This window comes from Parasteatoda tepidariorum, chromosome 8 (assembly GCF_043381705.1).
Source record: "Parasteatoda tepidariorum isolate YZ-2023 chromosome 8, CAS_Ptep_4.0, whole genome shotgun sequence".
NCBI classification, from domain to species: Eukaryota; Metazoa; Arthropoda; class Arachnida; order Araneae; family Theridiidae; genus Parasteatoda; species Parasteatoda tepidariorum.
The window spans coordinates 19402389-19421126 of record NC_092211.1 but is presented as its reverse complement, the minus strand read 5'-3'; the positions used below and the strand labels follow the sequence as shown (position 1 = coordinate 19421126).

Genomic DNA, 18738 nt, shown 5'->3' with positions numbered 1-18738 from the left:
GCACTTTCTTAATATTTCCTTCGTTGTTGCCGTCCTAGTTATATCGTTTCTATGTAATTTTCTACACTTCTGGGAGATAAAAGCGTTTTTTTATCCACTACTGCGTGTATCACTGCGAGAATAAATTTTAAGCGAGAATAGGATTTTCAATGCAATTGCGCTACTAAATTTTCTATATCACTATATCAGAGATATTTTATTTCATTTTATAACCGTCTCTGAACATCCGACCCAATTTTGGGTTTACGACTACTAATGTTCAATTCGGTAGGCTTGAAAATTTTGAACCAATCCAGAAGACAAGGAAACTCCTGGATCAGTAACCCCAAGGGTATGATTTGTTATGGGAACTATGGAGGACTTTGTGACTCGACAGATTTAACGTGCATCAATCACCATTTACACCACGGGGAGTCTGCTGCCGGTGGGGATCAAACGCCCGAACTCTTGGACATGGTACCCTATTAACAGCCCATAGGTGAGGTATTGTGAAATTTGATGATCAAAGCATTTTAAAGACTGCATTATTTAAGACTGAAAAAAGGTTTGCCTAACTTATTAAGCAGAATAAAGCTAACAAGGGAAACTAGGGAAGTGTGACTCGTCAATTTTGAAATAAACTAGTAGGATGTATGCCTTATGAAGAATAATTTTAGGGGGCAACATTCATTTCGGCCCATAGAGGGTCCTATGAGAGATAAAAAATAATTAAGTACGTAGAATTGGATTAATTGAAGTATGAGATAATTACAATAACTAATAGTCTGCATTGAGGTAATGAAATACCGATTTTTCTACATACTTAATTATTTTTTTATCTCTCATAGGACCGGACCCTCTATGGACCGAAACGAATGTTGCCCCCTAAAATTATTCCTCATAAGGCATACATCCCACTAGTTTATTTCAAAATTGGCGAGTCACACTTCCCTAGTTTCCCTTGTAAGAAGAATTTTCTTAAATTTAGTCCTTTTTATGATAAATGACAGTATAAACCACTTTTACTATACATATAACATAACGAATAAATAATACCCAAACCATTCAATAATATACGATGATGTAAAAATTTATAAATTACTTCAAAAATTATCAAAAATCTTATAAAATTCGACATATTTTGAGCCCTTTTAAATCGATACCCATTCCAGACATGAATGAGGAAAAAAAAGTGATTTGAAGCTGAAAATGTGCAGTTTAAGAAGAATGTAAAGTAAAGAAAAATGGAATTTAAAGGTAAAAAGACTAAACCAGAAAAAACAAGGTATTCGAAAAAGAATTAAAAAAAACTTGAACTATTAATTAAGTCATAATCTTATCATCCATAAACCTAATTGCTCATCATGAATCAGAAATAACTTAATTTGAAAAGGATTGTTGATAACGTCGATTTGAAGGATTAAAAACTATAAGAATTTAAAAACTTTATGCGGAATGCGTTGAATCGATATAAAATAAATATCCTAACATAATATTGTGTATGTAGTATTTGAAAAAAGAAAATTTGATATAATTATTGTGGTGTTGTTTCTAATATCTACTTGAAGCTTAACAGAGGTTATTAATAAAAAATACACAGGTTTTTTTATTTTTTATTTAAACTTATTTAAGACTTACTTCATTATTTAGTAATAGTCATTATTTGAATTTTTTAATAATTATGCCAAAGATGTTTTGCGTACATTTTCGCAATTATAGATAAATGTAAAGCGGAATTGGTAAGATTCAATTGTTAGCAGATGTATATGAATTCCTAGAAGGAAAAAAAAATGAGAAAGCCAGTACTCAGATGAAACTTAATCGCAGTACGCTGCTCTTTTGCTATCGCCTAAAATAGTTCTGTTCGATTATTAACATATTAACAAAATGTTCTTACAAAAAATTATTTAAAATAATTATTTAAAATTTAATTTATTATATATTTTAAAAATAAATTTATCCTTCTTTTTTTTAAAAAAAGTGTTGACTTTTAAGGAAGCATAAAACAAATGTGATTTACAGGCCAGATTGGGGGTTGATGAGTGGAGCGAAAGACGGGTGAAGCTTCCTAGTTTAATAATAAAAAATAAACTCCTAATTCAGAATCAGTTATAGTTCGTTCACCAGGAAATGGCACTTGACTTCACCTTCTCGGATGAAGAGTTTATTTCAGTCACTTACTTCGCTTTATCATCTGCTATTATACCTTTCGTTTCCCTTCTTCTTCTTCGTCAGCACTACAGCCAAGTACAGGCCAAGGTTTTAGCTAATTAATTATATTGCAGCAAAATGTCTCAAAAAGGACAAAAAATTCACTCAAAGGAGATAAATATCATCAAATGTATGAAATGTTAAAAGATATATTTTTGGATTTTCAGGATTGTTCGCACCCTTCTCCCAAAAATAGCGAAATAGTATCGTCGGACATCACGTGATGAAGGCGGAGCCAAGTGTCAACTCCTGATGAACGAACTATAAATGCGTTAACACCGCATCCAATGCTTTGATAATTTAATAATAGATATAGCAAGGATTCTTTTACTTCATATTTTAAATGATAAACTTTAAATTTATGGGATATATGTAAATAAACTCAGTACGAGTGGGCAATGGTGGACTGCCATCAGTAATTGCTTCAATTATAATCCCTAATCCTAACTTCATGCCAATTGTGTTTCTAGCTCTTCTTATCAACATGTGAGGATACAATGTATAAAAATCAAGTACTATCTTCTACCTGGACAAAGACAATATATCAAGATAGGCTGAACAATTTTACAAAATTTGAGACGCTGAAATCAGGATTTGATTTACAACTAAAATTTCATATATTTACTGGAAGTATTACAGCTAAGTATAATGTATAGCACTCAATCTTTAATCAAAAAAACATCAGGATAGGGTATGACAAGCAAATATCCAGGGAAAAAAAACATCAGGATAGAAAAAAACATCAGGGAAAAAAAAACATCCGAGGAAAAAAAGCACCAGGGTAGGGTATGACAAGCAAATATATACCTGGCAGTGGAGCTTAATATTAAGAAAAACAATGTACGGTATACCGAGCAAATGTACGCCGAGCAACAGAACTTGGTTAAGGCATAAGATTTTACCATGGGGCTTTCAAATTAAACATGAATTTAAAAGCCTCTTGTCAACTAAGAAGGAACAATTCTTTATTTTCTTACTTTCAATTGATATTTGCAGAAATATTAGCGAAAAAATGGGGGAACATTAATCCGAATCCTCACCATCACACTCTTGCTTCAGGCGGACACTGATGGCGAGACCGCGATCTTATCAGAAAATGTTTTCCTACATGATTAAAGGTGTATAGGGATGGTCTCAAGGGTTGCTTTGAGCGCAGGGGCAGCAGTGCACTAGGATTTAAGAAAACCATTAGCGCAATCCTCTATGACATGTGCTAACATTATGTAAGCATGGTTTTGGCTATTTTTCTACTTCTCCGTTTATTACCGAACTTCAATGTGATCTCTTTTGTTCGACTCCCAATTACAGCTATTAAATATTACATTATTAAAACCGATTCATAAAATTCCGTTCGTTATTCATATAAACGCGATGTTGATTTAACACCGTTTAGAAATTACGATTTGAATTTGGTTCAGCGAAAAAATTATTTTAAATATTATTATTATTTTTTTAATGTTGCTACACAATAAAAGTAAAACATTTAGAAATCATTTTGAAAGAAGTGGGAGAATCTATTTGGGGGGGGGGGGGGNTTTGGGGGGGGGGGGGTGCACGATCCCCAAGATTCTAGTTCAAGGTGGTCGTGATTCTGAGTCAGAAAGTTAATCAAATATGTATTACTTCTTACTGATAACAAAAACTGAACGTTTCAGCATGACGTGGATATCGGCATGAAGTCTTGTACACATTCATTAGTTTAGAAATAGGCATTCAGGATGATTGTTAACTTCCGTAAAGTTATCAATCATACTTTTCTAGTTTGAGAACTGTATTAACTCGTTTTATGAAATATCAGTCCCCTTCTGTGGTTTATTTTCACGTTAAAACATTCTGTCTTTGCAGTTGCGTATTTTCATCGATGAATTATTATTTTAATGAATGCATGTATGTATATATAAACTTTTAAAAGAAATAAAGATGCGTCATTTAAATATGAAAAAGAATCTATTACGCTAAAAAAGAAATCTCTCTCTCTTTTTTTTTAATAAATACACGTGGAATTTTTGAGGCACGTAAGCTATAACGTCCGTTTTTAACGGACGAAAGAGGTTGTTATATCAAGCGTTGACAGTAGTTACACAATCAGCACATGTATATGTAAAAATTTTTTTGAAAAACAGGCTTTAGAAAAATACTTTTCATTATCAGTTTTAGACAAAAGAATACCTGTTATATTGTTATGGAGTTCGTAACACGTATTGAAATGCATTCTCGATTTAAAACAGTGCGCAATAGTAGTTAAAATAATTAACATTTGAAATGTATGTCTATTTTTAAAATCAACATTTATTTTTCAGTAAAACAATAGGTATACCAGCAACTCCGTTTTCAGCAAAATATTCTATAGAAAGGGTATAAGGAATAAAAGACCAAACTTTGCAGGATTTTAGTTAATTTTTCCATCATATATGGCCCTTTTATCTATTTTCTGACACTCTAATTGCAAATAAAATTATATTTTGATAACTTTTAATTATAAAAACCAGTCTAATAGTTAGTAAAAAATCTATTAGATTACTGGATATTATTTGAACCAAATTAATTAATTAAGTGGGGACGACTGTGTGTGTATACATTGCTGTTTTGAGTTTTTCGGACTAGGAAAGATGTTTTTAAGGATTGTTCATATTTATTTTCTGACCAAATTGGGTATTTTCGGAAAATTTGACACCTATACTGTAATACGTAATTACTTTCATATGCGTTACGATATTCAAAATATTAAACAAAACTCACGAAATGTCCCTACTTATTAGATTAAGGTATACGGTATTCTCAATCTTTGGGTCAAGGAAAGATGTTTTTAAGTACTCTTTATATTTTTTTTCCGAACAACTTGAGAATTTTCGGAAAATTTGACGCACATATTATAGTACGAAATTAGTTTCAAATTTGACACGTGATTCAAAAAATAAAAAAAATTCACGAAGTGTCCCTCCTTATTAGATTAATGTATATACTATTTTCAGTCTTTGGGTCCAGGAAAGATATTTTTAAATGTCGTCAATATTTAATTTTCCGACCAAATTGAGAATTTTCAAAAAATTTGACACATATATTATAGTACAAAATTACTTTCAAATGTGTCCCGATATTCAAAACATTTACGAAATGTCCCTTCTTATTTGATTAAAGCATATTCTGATCTAGATAATTCAGACTAGGAAAGATGTTTTTAAGGTGCGTTTATATTTATTGTCCGACCAAATTGAGTAATTTCGAAAAATTTGACACACATACTATAGTACGAAATTAGTGTCAAATGCGTTACGATATTCAAAAAATTAAAAAAAATTCACAAAGTGTCCCTTCTTATTTGATTAAGCATATCCTGATTTGAATAATTCAGACTAGGAAAGATGCTTTTAAGGATCGTTTATATTTATTTTCCGACCAAATGAGGTAATTTCGAAAAATTTGACACACATGCTATAGTACGAAATTAGTTTCAAATGCGTTACGATATTCAAAAAACTAAAAAAAAATTCCCAAAGTGTCCCTTCTTATTTGATTAAGCTTATTCTGATCAGAATAATTCAGACTAGGAAAGATGTTTTTAAGGATCGTTTATATTTATTTTCCGACCAAATTGAGAATTTTCGGAAAATTTAACTCACATATTATAGTACAAAATTAGTTTCATATGTGTCCCGATACTCAAACAATTTACGAAATGTCCCTTCTTATTTGATTAAGCATATTGTGATCTGTATAATTAAGACTAGGAAACATGTTTTTAAGGATCGTTTATATTTATTTTCCGACCAAATGAGGTAATTTCGAAAAATTTGACACACATGCTATAGTACGAAATTAGTTTCAAATGCGTTACGATATTCAAAAAACTAAAAAAAAATTCCCAAAGTGTCCCTTCTTATTTGATTAAGCTTATTCTGATCAGAATAATTCAGACTAGGAAAGATGTTTTTAAGGATCGTTTATATTTATTTTCCGACCAAATTGAGAATTTTCGGAAAATTTAACTCACATATTATAGTACAAAATTAGTTTCAAATGTGTCCCGATATTCAAAAAATTTACGAAATGTCCCTTCTTATTTGATTAAGCATATTGTGATCTGTATAATTCAGACTAGGAAAGATGTTTTTAAGAATCGTTTATATTTATTTTCCGACCAAATTGGGTAATTTCCAAAAATTTGACACTCATACTTATAGTACGAAATTAGTGTTAAATGCTTTACGATATTCAAGTGTTGAAATGATCAGAGACCGTCATTATTGTTGCGGATTGAATCTGAGATGGTCTTAAAATTAAAGCTTCATATGTATAGTATTTTTGTACCACTTTTTATGCTTTTATCATTAAAGACGAGATTGTTTCGCGCATATCTGCAGTGCTATTAGAAATGTTGATATTGAAAAAGTTTAACATATATTGAACAGAGGGTCCATACATAAATTTTACATTGATTTTTAAGTATCCTATCGATTTCCCTTTTTTTTTGTTTTAGAATATTTAGGATTCTTGGTAAAAGAATTTTTTGAATATTCATGAAATTAAATTTATTTTATGAAAAATATTTATGAAATTTGATCAAAGTGTTTTGAAAGTCTATTTACCTAAGTATTATTTGAAGAAAAAAAAATGGAATAAATCATATTTAGAATAATGGAGATTTGTTTTAAAATTTGTAATAATTTTCGTTGCTTTTTTTATTTGCTTATTTTATTTAAAATGATTTTATCCCACTAACCACTTTAAATTCAATAATCGAAGAATTTTTAAAATTGTAATCTGAGGTATCGTTCGCAAATTTATTTATCATTTATTTTAAATCAAAAATGCACTTGAAAACCTTTTTACACATTATTCAAAACATTTTCTGATTATGAAGTTAAACCCATTTCAACTTTTGACTGAGTATGAGATCTTGCTTTCGAAATAGTAAACAGAAATATAAGTCGTTTATTTTTATTTATATTATACTTTATTATTTATTACACTTTTGTATTCAAGTTGTATTGTTGTATTATCTTATTATCCTCCCCCTCCCCCCTCCCCCCCAAAAAAACTCATATCGATATTCTTACGAATAAAATTAGTTTTTTGCGTAAGCAATTTTCAGGCATGAATATATGTCTATAATTGATATTGTGATATCAATTAATTTCATACATAACACTCTTCAATAATTGTTTATTATTTTAGCTTAATTAAATTTTTTTTAAGTAACATAACCAAACTCATTATTTTCGTCTTGGAAGAGTTGCTCCCAATTCGTTGAATGGATGCAGCACATTCAACCAATCAGAGAGCGTCATTAAAGGAGGTAGACTGTAGTTCGCCGCTGAGGAAGTATGGGCGTGGCTTTCTGTGCCCTTAGACGCATTAAATCATCAGGCTCAAAAGAAAAATATCATATCTTTGATCTAATACTGCAGTACACGTGGAAATGAAGGTTTTCGGGAAATATTTGAGCTCTCTTATTCTGTAATCACCTGAGTTTATTCAGTTTGTACTGAGTAGTAAAATAAGTAAATTTGATTTTTTAAAAAAAAAATATATCTGATTTTATAGCCCGGAGAAAAAAATATAATTATAACGATCTAAGGTTTGATCTTTTAAATCAAGTTGATAACAATTTTAAGAAAATACTAATTTTTAAGAATATTAACTTATAATTATTATGACGAGTGTAACAAGTGTTGATTCTGATGATTTGTTGTTAGTGGTCAAAGCATTAGAGCAAAGACAGAACTTCGAAATGAAATGCTGGCACCAACATGAAGAAGATAGTGCATTCTTTGATGAAGAAGACGTCGCAATAGGATTATATGAAACTCACATCAACTGTCTAAATTTAATGTGTTTCGAAGTGACCATCACTGGGGAATTTAGAAGTGCCAGCGAGAACTCAGCAGCTGAGATGTTGGTGATAAAATTCAACGAAATGTCCTCCCCTAAAGCCTTGGCGTGGTGTGGTCGCCAACTAATTTACTTTCATGAAGAACATCAGTGTTCTCAGTATATGTCGTCTGCCTTAAAATTTTATTTGAAAGCTCATGAAATGGTGAAAAAAGCATACTTCCATGACAATTGTGTACTTAACAAGAGGGCTCTTCGATATTTCAGACTATCAAGCGAAAATAAAGTTCACCAGAGTGTCTTTGTGGAATGCCTTCGAGTGTTTTGTATGTCAAATGGATATTCCCCTTATGGAATCTTAGACGATGTACTCAGAATCGCACACGAAGCTAAAATCGATGTATTGAAGATTTGGGAAAGCGAGGTTGAAAAATCATCATTTAGATTTTTCTATTATTCCTTATTTGCGAAGATAGAGAACTTAGTCTCTTTGATTAAATACGGAAAAACAGAGGGTCTATCTGCGGAGAATTATGTATACCACAGATATTGGATGTCAGCTGTTAGTAGGTATGTAAATTATTTTCCATTATAACCTATTTGATTAATAAGACTGTTTATTTTTTCTCTCGTCATATGTTTTATTTTTTCGTCTCTGCTCTTTATTTATAAGACCGAATTTTTAGCATTTTCTTAACTTTATATAATCCATTGGATTGCCCACTCTGCTTCCACGTGGCTACTTGGACAGCAAAAACAAGTTTTCAAACTCTTTCTGAACTGAAAATTGACGTTGCAATTACAAATAAGGACGCTCAGACAGTCACTTCGCCCAAAATAAACAGACAGTTACTTCGAACTCCATTACAGATAATCGCTTGTTTATTTCTATTTACAAGGTGTTCCGTAATAACCGCTTTTAATATGTGTTTTTAGAAATCCAGTAAAAAATATAAATGTTTGAGGTCGGCAATAAATATATTCAAGAAACAACACTATCATAATAGAACTTAGCAAATTATTAATAAAACAGACGAAATGAAAAACATCGAATGAGCTCTGATTGAGCTGTCTTCATGTCTCAGCTCTGTGAATCATTGAAAGATCACATCACCGATACTGTTTCTCTATAACGATCATTGACAGCTCATTTCGCTGACATGATAATTTCGCAGACGCGATCATCTTGCCAACATGATCAATTCAATTTTAATTTGTACTTTCTTGCCAAATTTTCTTTATTAGTTGTTCAAGTTTCCTATTCCATAAAACATTCTAATTTTATTATTTTTTTTAAACATTTAAAGAACTTTATTTTGTGGCAATCATAAGCATGCTCTTAAATAACTCCCTTATTAAAAATTGGGTCATTGTTAAGCTCTGGGAAAGCAATTATTAAGCATTAGCAATATAAAGATATCCCGTGTTTGAAAAATAAAACACGTGTCATCTTTAACTCTTGTTTGATTTTTGATTTATAATTTTTTTTTTGGGGGGGGGATTAATTCAAAGGTGTTTATTAAGAGTATAAGTTTGAAAAAAATTGAACAGTTTTTATTATTTAAAAATAAATATTTTTATGGAAATTAATTTTTTATCGATTAATTGGTGTTGTTGTCGGGAACACTTTATACGACTCTGCATGAGCCGTGATGGCTCAGGGGAAAGAACGTTCCCCTTCTAACGAGGTGAGCCGGGTTCGAATCCCAACGATGGTTGGTCGATGCCAATTCCGCATCCAGTTGGCACCGACCACTGTTCTGACGTAAAATATCCTTAGTGGTAGACAGATCATGGGTTAGAGTCACCTTGCCGCTAGGCTAATCGTAGGAGGTTTTGTGGTTTTCTTCTCTATGTAACGTAAATGCGGATTTGTTCCATAAAAAAGTCCTCCTCGAAGGCAAATTTCTCCCAATACTTGATCCAGGAGTTCCCTTGTCTTCTGGATTGAGCTCAAAATTAGAAGGCTGCAAAATTGAACATTAGTAATTGTAAACCCATGAAATTGATTTGGCTGCTCAACGACTGTTTCTGGTAGGGAAAAAATGCAATCGGCGCTCGATATAAGGACTCGTGCAGTCTAAGCCATCAGGTTCAAAAATCTAATAATAATAAATAAATTTAAATGCTATGACATGGAGTTGTGAGTATGCAAACTATTGTAAATATTTATTCATGACTACAGGACTTTGCAAACACATTGTTCTTCTGTTCTCCTCTTTCAAGGTTTTTAGTTCCTGTTCTAATCATATGGCCTTTTATCTTCAAAATAAACCATCTATTACAACTCTTCACAAAATGAGTGAATACTAAGCATTGATGAATTAATTGAACCCTTTTGAAAGAAGCATGCAGGCAACTCCTATTTCCACAGGAGGATGCAACACATTCTTCTAATTCTCAATAATGAAAAGTAATCATTGACCATAGACCAATTCTTATCTAGGACCCCACCTTGGTGGTCCTGTCACTCTTTCTTCATTCATTGATAATTTATGTTTCACGTCTATTGAGCTCTAATAGAGATAGTGGTAGTGGTTTGAATCATTTCCTGGAGATTATTGCTATCCAGTGATTCCAGCTCAGCGGAAAAGTGCTGAGAAATGTAAAATTCATCAATATCGATATGTTTAATTAATTTTCTTGAAATTTAAAATAAATAAAAAATAATAAATAAATTAAAATCAGGAAGAAAAAAAAACATTTCGATATAATGAAAGGCTTTTTTTTTTTTAAATCGCAAATGCAGCGTTTTTTAAACCGATTTAATTGAAGGACCGATTAATTATTTTAGTTTTTTTTTATCACTCACTGGTAAAATTAGTAATTTATACTATTGGCATAATTTTCACGCATGCAAAATTGTGGCACCTAACATGATTCATGGAAACTTGCTTGTTTCTGAGTATTTATATACTCTCTATATTGAAAAATATTTTTTAAACCGATTTAATAGAAGGACCGATTAATTATTTTAGTTTTTTTTTAATCACTGACTGGTATAATTAGTAATTTATGTTATTGCATAATTTTCACACATGCAAAATTGTGGCACTTAACGCGATTCATGGACTCTTGTTTGTGAGTATTTATATACTCTCTATATTGAAAAATATTTTAAGAATGAGCCTATTCAATTATAGCTAAAGTGCGTATTAATTCTAATATGAATATTAAGTTCGCTATTCATCTGACAAAATAGGCGAAGTCAATTTATATAACCATGTGTAGTTAACGAAAGAATACAAGTAAATACGAAAAAAATAATAATAATATACATTCAAAAATAAAATATAATTTAAAATAACTGAGTTTAAAGTTATTGCTGTTTGCTGAAGACAAACATGTCAATTTTATGTGCCGTATCAAGTAAAGTAGGTCAGTGGTTAGGTGCTTCAATTCGGAAAAAAATTTTGGCAAAAGTTTTCTCTTGATCTGCGATAGTTCAGGAGGTAGAGCATTCGCCTTCCAATGAAGTAAATCGGGTTCAAATCCCGGCAATGATTGATCGATGCGAATCCGCATCTAGCTTGCACCGACCAGAATGCTGCCGTGGAATATCCTCAGTGGTAGATGGATCTCCGTAGCTTTGTAATTTTGAACCCAATCCAGAAGATAAGGGTACTCCTGGATCAAGTATTGAGATAAATTTTCTGATGGAACTAACGAATTTTTGCGTTACATAGAGAGGAAGACCACGAGAACTTCCCACGGTTATCCCGACGGCAAAGGGACTCTAACCCATAATCACTGAAGATATTTTACGACAGCACTGTGGTCAGTGCAAGACGGATGCGGATTCGTATCGACTATGCATTCGCAGAGATTCGTACCCGAGCCTTTGGCGGGTGATATCACTCGGCCAGGGAGGCCCCATACAAAGCATTGTTTGTAAGATATTTGTATAAAAAAAAGAAGAAAAAAAACTCAAAATGCACATTATCTTAGGTCACTTTTTTGACCTAGGAGTCAACACTCGTTCCCGATGAGGGAAAACTTCGCAGACATTATAAAATATTTGATAACTCGGTTAAAGCGGAAACTCGGATAATCGGAACACTACTGTATTATGAGAATTTTATTAGTTTTAGTATTTGTTTTCAATTCCTAGTCGTTTCAAACGCTACACATAACAAACCTGTTTTCTTTATTTTTTTTATAACATTTATTGTGCTGATATTTAGATGATATTTTTTATTTATATTGACAGGGTATCCGAAAGTATGGTGAATGTAACAGAACTCAACTCCAAGACAGTTAGATCACTGCAAATACTGTATTTGCACTTTTTCAATAGTCAGTCTCCATTTATGTCCTCGCGCGCATTAAAATTACTGTGGAATAGCATAACAGACCCTTTTCTAACTAAGGAAGAATTCTGCAGCAGCTTTGCGCCAACAAAAACTTCGGAGCAAACTTTATTGCAACTTGCATGGACTTGGTACGAAGAGCATGTGCTGGAAAATAGAACTTTAACGAAATCGCCAAGATCCCTTCTCCATCTCTCAAGGTTCTCAGTTCGTGAACAGATGGCTAAGTCTCTTCAGCTTCCAGCAGGCGTCGAAATGCTTCATGTCCCAAAAGTAGTAAAGAGATATATTCTTCTGGAATGCTAAAACATTTCTGTACGTAAATGTATAATAAACAATTCTATTAAATAAAAATGACATATCACCCTGAACAGCTTTTGATTTACTGAGCAGATTCCTACCCACCCTTATGAAAAAATCGAGGTATAAATGAGGTATAAACGAGGTATATTTTAAAGGTATAAAGGAGGTTGTTGTTTAAATACGTCGTAAAGGTTGAAAAGGGTGCAAATGAATACTCAAAATCAACCTCAAATATACCTTAAATATACCTCCAGAGGTATATATGTTTCAGCCTGAAGTATATTTTTTTACACTTGTGGAAGTATTTATTCAACAACCTAAGGTGTGTCATTTTACACTTCAGGTTATTATAAATCAACCTCAGGTGTATTTTGTTCGACTTCAGGTAATTATTTTTCAACCTCAGGTATCTAATTTTATGCTTGTAGAGGTAGATATTTTTCAACCTATGGTGTGTCATTTTACACTTCAGCTTATTATAAATCTACCTCAGGTGTATTTTGTTCGACATCAGGTAATTGTTTTTCAACCTCAGGTATATAATTTTATGCTTGTAGAGGTATATATTTATCAACCTGTGGTGTGTCGTTTTACACTTCTGGTTGTTATAAATCAACCTCAAATGTATTTTGTTCTACCTCAGGTAATTATTCTTCAACCTCAGGTATATAATTTTATGCTTGTAGAGGTATATATTTATCAACCTGTGGTGTGTCGTTTTACACTTCTGGTTGTTATAAATCAACCTCAAATGTATTTTGTTCTACCTCAGGTAATTATTCTTCAACCTCAGGTATATAATTTTATGCTTGTAGAGGTATATATTTTTCAACCTAAGGTGGGCCATTTTACACTTCTGGTTGTTATAAATCAACCTGAAGTGTATTTTCAACAATTGGAAAGGTTATTTTTAATTAGCGCCATGTGTTCCATGTTCTACCTTAAGTTATTATTTCGTAACCTCAAGTATATATTTTTGTATTTTTAGAAGTATTAATTTATCAACCAAAGATGTTTTTTTTAGCACTTACGAAGGTGAGGTGTTATACGGACCACCTAGTTTATTAATTTTTAGACTCACTATATAAAAAATATAATATATATATAAAGATATTATATATATTATATGAAGAATAATGTACATTACATTTTTTTCACTAGTAGAGATCATTTATCAACCTGAAATTTTTAATATTAAACCTTCGGCAGTAATTGCTTCTTTTGTTAAGCTATAAAAGAAAGTTTCAAATGCATAATTCTTCTATAATTTTAATAGATTGATTTAAATCATCTTAAAATAACACTTATCCAAATTCTACAGTTAGTAAAAATTATTTATGGGAACTCATACTCGTATTTTTAGAAGATAGTTGTCTAAGGTGCTTGAATTTTTAAAGCTATAAAACTACAAATTTAAATAATTAGTCAGCTGAAATTCAAAGTACTTTTATTTAAAACTAAAATTTCACTTTTTTTACAAACCAACAAAATTATTTTAAATACTGTTTCCGTCTACATGTTGAAACTTGTAATTATTGGAACCTAAAAGGAAAAAAAATATAAATTAGTAAGAAAGTCATATTTACAATAATAGTGGCAGGTCTTAAAATATTAGAAAGTATTTTTTTTATCATTTAAATTAACTGGATGAAATTAATTTTCCTTTTCAGATAAATATCTTCTGCCATTTCTATTCAATCCTCGTAGCTAAAAAGCATGACATGTATCACAGCCACAAAATAAAATACACTGAAGACAGTATTACCATTAACAACATTTACAGAAATTCAAATATACAGGGTGTTTATAAAGTCTCGGACCCATTTTGATGTTTAATAACTCATAAAATAATAAAGATAGATTAAAATTAATAACATAAATGGTTAGATAGACTCAAAAACTTTCATGAACCTTGTCAATGAACTTCCACGTGTGCCCCCTTCGTCGCACGGAGAATATCAAGTCGATAGTCAATTTCACGCCAGGTAGCGGCAAGCATGTCGGCATCCACAGAGGCTATTGCGGTTGTAATTCTGGCTTTTAGGCCATCAATGTTCGACACGATCCTCCTGTAAACATTGTCCTTTATAAATCCCCAAAGAAAAAAGTCCAGCGGCGTTATATCAGGTGATCTGGGTGGCCAAGGAATTGGACCTCCTCGCCCAATCCATCTTCCTGTAAAATGGTCATTCAAAGAACTACGAACGATGATACCCCAATGAGGTGGTGCACCATCTTGTTGCAAAAAGACATGTGGCTGAAGCTCTTCTAGTTGTGGAAATACGAAGTTTTCCAACATGTCTAAGTATACGACTGATGAGATTGTCTTTTCTGTAAAAAAGAAAGCTACCTCTCGTGAAATTGACTATCGACTTGATATTCTCCGTGCGACGAAGGGGGCACACGTGGAAGTTCATTGACAAGGGTCATGAAACTTTTTGAGTCTATCTAACCATTAATGTTATTAATTTTAATCTATCTTTATTATTTTATGAGTTATTAAACATCAAAATGGGTCCGGGACTTTATAAACACCCTGTATAATTCCAATCTTATTATGCAATTTTAACACTTTTTATTTTTCTATACATCTGTAACATTATGGTACTTGTAAGTTTAATAATTAGATTTCCTTCCCTTTCTTTTTTAAAAATCTTTAAACTCAATAAACCTAGTCTATATTTTTCAACTTTTTGTCAGACTTCATGAAACTAGCAGCTTTTTTTTAAATTTTTGACGCTGATTCTGAAAAGGACTTATGTTATTGTCAATCACATCAGAGTTTCTTAAAAAATAGTTATTTTAATAATTTTTAATCAATGTAATCAAGAATCTACAATCGTTTAATAAATTAAAATTTTAAAGTTATGTACCAATTTTTATTCTTTTTTTACACTCAATCGAATAGAACAAATTACAAGCTGATAAGGAGCATTTATTTTAAAGTTGTGAGTAATTTTATGTGAGGAAAATGTCTAAGAGAGAATGATTTGAAATAATACTTTTAAAATAAGTTGAGTATAATATCTCCTATATAACTTATAATACCGAGCAGAATAAAACTAATAGTTAGTTGTTACAAACACTTGTTTAAATATAAATACACATCCCATAGGATGAAACTCAAAATAATGCATATTACTTTCAACAATAAATGTTTTTATTTGCAATTGATTTTATTCAATTCAGGATTAAAATTGCATACTATACTGACTTATTTCTAAAATATTTAAGATTTCCGAAATTCGCACATTTTTGAAGTAGTGAACCATAAACAGCTGCATGAAAAAGCTCATAACCTTGAAACAAATTGTCATATAAACTTGAAATCGGATTTAATTTCATTCTGCCCAATATTCTAATAAGTAATAACAATCTGCTTAGTAAATAATTAACGTGGGTAAAATGCGAGAAAATAACATGTAGTGAAAATAGCAGTTTTGTGATCAAACATGAAGAAGTGAGCTAGTACAGTTACTAGTTTTCAATTATCAAATATCTAGCAAACTATTGTTATCAACAATTACATAAATTCTGTAGTTTATTAGGAGAGATTACTTTTTCTTTTAGGTATAAATTCAGAACTATATCCTAGGGGAAGGCTGAGCAGTAGCTTGCTTGTCTCTTCTTCTGCGCCGCCGCGCATGTGCTATTTACAGCCTAGGCCATCTCAGTAATATCAGGGAACTGTGGATAAGCTCTGTAAATATATATATATATATATACACAATAATATAAACTTTGCAACAAATATCCAAACGATAAGCATACAGCTATAGTAGAATTTCAAAGCAAAATTGCTATTTTAAAAATCTTTCAATTTTCAATGATTTATTTATAAGAGAAATTGTGAACATTTTTCTCAATTAATCAGCGTGCATACTGCTACGTTAAAACATATACATTTAAGCAAAATAAAAAGAATAGTTCTATTTGACTGAACTACAAACAATAAAATATACTGTGCATAACCTGCTGTAACGATTCACCAGTAATGTTACCCAAAACAGTGACGAGAAATATTTCGGTTATTCTCTCTTATTGCTAAGCCTACAACGATAGCCTCTAAGAATATCCTCCAACTTAAATTATTTAAGATCAGGACGCGTCGTTAAAACAAAAATAATAAAATTTAAGTTTCAAAATTGAAGCATATTTGATTAAAAGTGATAAAACTAAATTAATAAATGTCAAGCACACTTACCGAATTTCGAATAGACTTTCGATTGTCAACACACACGCCATTTGCCGGCTCGCATGGAACTCTGGGAAGTGAGTTAGTTAATATGAAGTGTACTTTAAGCAACCTTAAAACAAGCTTAGGTATAAATAAAATGACTTCAACACCTCAATAAATACCTCACTCTCTTTAGTTGAAATAAGGTATATTTTTTTATACCTCATAAATACCTCAATATCGTTAGTAGAAAAAAGGTATATTTTTTATACCTCGTAATTACCTCACTCTCGTTAGTTGAAATAAGGTTGATTTTTTTATACCTCATAAATACCTCTTTTGTTACAAGTGTAAGAGAAACAACCTCGTATACCTTAAAAATCATCTTATCAGTCTGGATGATTTGAAGTGAATTTAAAACAACCTCAAAATAAGCTTAGGTATAAATAAAATGACTTCATATACCTCAATAAATACCTTTTTATCGTTAGTTGAAATAAGATAAAAATTTTTATACCTCAAAAATACCTCTTTAGTTACAAGTGTTAGAAAATAAACCTGGTTTACCTTAAAAATCTTCTTATCAGTCTGGTTGATTTGAAGTGAATTTTAAACAACCTCAAAACAAGCTGAAGTATGTATAAATCAATCTCGTACACCTTAATTACAACCTTTACGAGGTATAATTTTTATTGCTGTTTTCTCTGCAACCTTAAATATACCTCAAATATGCCTCAAAACAACCTTAATACCTCAAAAATACCTCAAATCAACCTTAAATATACCTTAAATTTTCATAAGGGCACTCTGCATTTTGCACTTACAGTTTCTGGCCAAATTATTAGACGCACTATAAGATTCTGTAAAATCTTAATTATCAGGTGATACTTATACAGCTTTATTGCTTTTACGTGACTGAAACCGGTTTGCACTTGTTTACGTTCGTGTATCAATTTGTTAAATTAGACGATATATAATATAGATTCGACGATTGGATAAATTAGACGATATATCATATAAATATAAAATATTTATTATATCATGTATTATATTAGTATATTGTAATAATTAGATCAAACTATTAGACCTACTATAGTTTGTTAATAATTACATGTTTTGCGCGTGTTTATATGCAATACTTTTATATTTAAACATACATGTAATGGGTTTTTATTCAAGAAATTTTTTATATACTACATCCCAATTGCATTTATTTTTAACGTATTGCATTGCAATGTTAAGTGATTGATACGCGAACATAAGCAATTGTAAACCGGTTTCAGCCGCGTAAAAACACCTGATAATTAAGATTATACATAGAATCTTATAGTACGTCTATTAATTTGGCCATGTAATTTACATGTAACTTCCCGCACGTTCACGTGCATAAGTTTTTCTTAGTTACTACAGAACAATCACGATTCTTCACTAAACTTATGTACGGTGATAATGAGTGCGATGCTACGTGGAAACGCAAAATCTCACTAATAAAAAGCTACATAAGTTTCGGCAGAAAGCTCACACGCATGCTCTGTAAGGAACCGAGTTTGTTCTGAACTAACTGCGCAGTGCAGAAATTTGTGTGAGAGTGGTAGCTAAATTAATTTACTAAAAATGACGTGCCGGCGCTGAGATTCGAAATTAAAGTTTCAATTCAGATGAAACGTCCACACTTGGTTGAAGGAAAATACATCTTCTCTTCTTTGTATTTTACGCCATGTCCAAGACACTGAATAGCGTACGTTAAAAACGAAAAGATTTCAAAATATTAATCGTCAATTGAGATTTTTATGACTGTTTCTATTTTAAATTTCGACAGCTCTCTGCAAAACAGTTTTAATGAAAAAAAAGTAGAAAAAAAAAGCACAATAATTTATTGGAAGAAAACAAAACTGTCTTCTATGACGATATACCATTAAAATTTTA

The 18738-nt window shown here is 31.3% G+C and overlaps 1 protein-coding gene and 1 long non-coding RNA gene across 3 annotated transcripts; one reads left to right on the top strand and one right to left on the bottom strand.

The window, feature by feature from the left end:
• Positions 1–7733: 7733 nt before the first annotated feature.
• LOC107452058 (uncharacterized) lies at positions 7734–12703 on the top strand. The gene is made up of 2 exons (XM_016068349.3): positions 7734–8592; positions 12233–12703. The coding sequence occupies exons 1-2, from the start codon at positions 7844–7846 to the stop codon at positions 12636–12638; spliced, it is 1155 nt and encodes a 384-aa protein (XP_015923835.1). The 5' UTR covers positions 7734–7843; the 3' UTR covers positions 12639–12703.
• A 1362-nt stretch (positions 12704–14065) lies between these two features.
• Positions 14066–17076, bottom strand: LOC122271398 (uncharacterized). 2 transcript variants are annotated; one of them, XR_011637500.1, is made up of 3 exons: positions 16840–17076; positions 14547–16335; positions 14066–14177 (listed from the first exon to the last, which is right to left on the bottom strand). It is a non-coding gene; the product is annotated as an uncharacterized lncRNA (long non-coding RNA). The 2 variants fall into 2 exon arrangements; XR_006226351.1 differs by having other exon boundaries at positions 16194–16335.
• Positions 17077–18738: the final 1662 nt, after the last annotated feature.

What these genes read in the sequence shown, in the direction of transcription:
- LOC107452058 (XM_016068349.3), top strand. Translation starts at nt 7,844, where the DNA reads ATGACGAGTGTAACAAGTGTTGATTCTGATGATTTGTTGTTAGTGGTC. An exon ending in TGGATGTCAGCTGTTAGTAG is followed by an intron (nt 8,593 to 12,232) that starts GTATGTAAATTA and finishes TTATATTGACAG; the next exon opens with GGTATCCGAAAGTATGGTGA.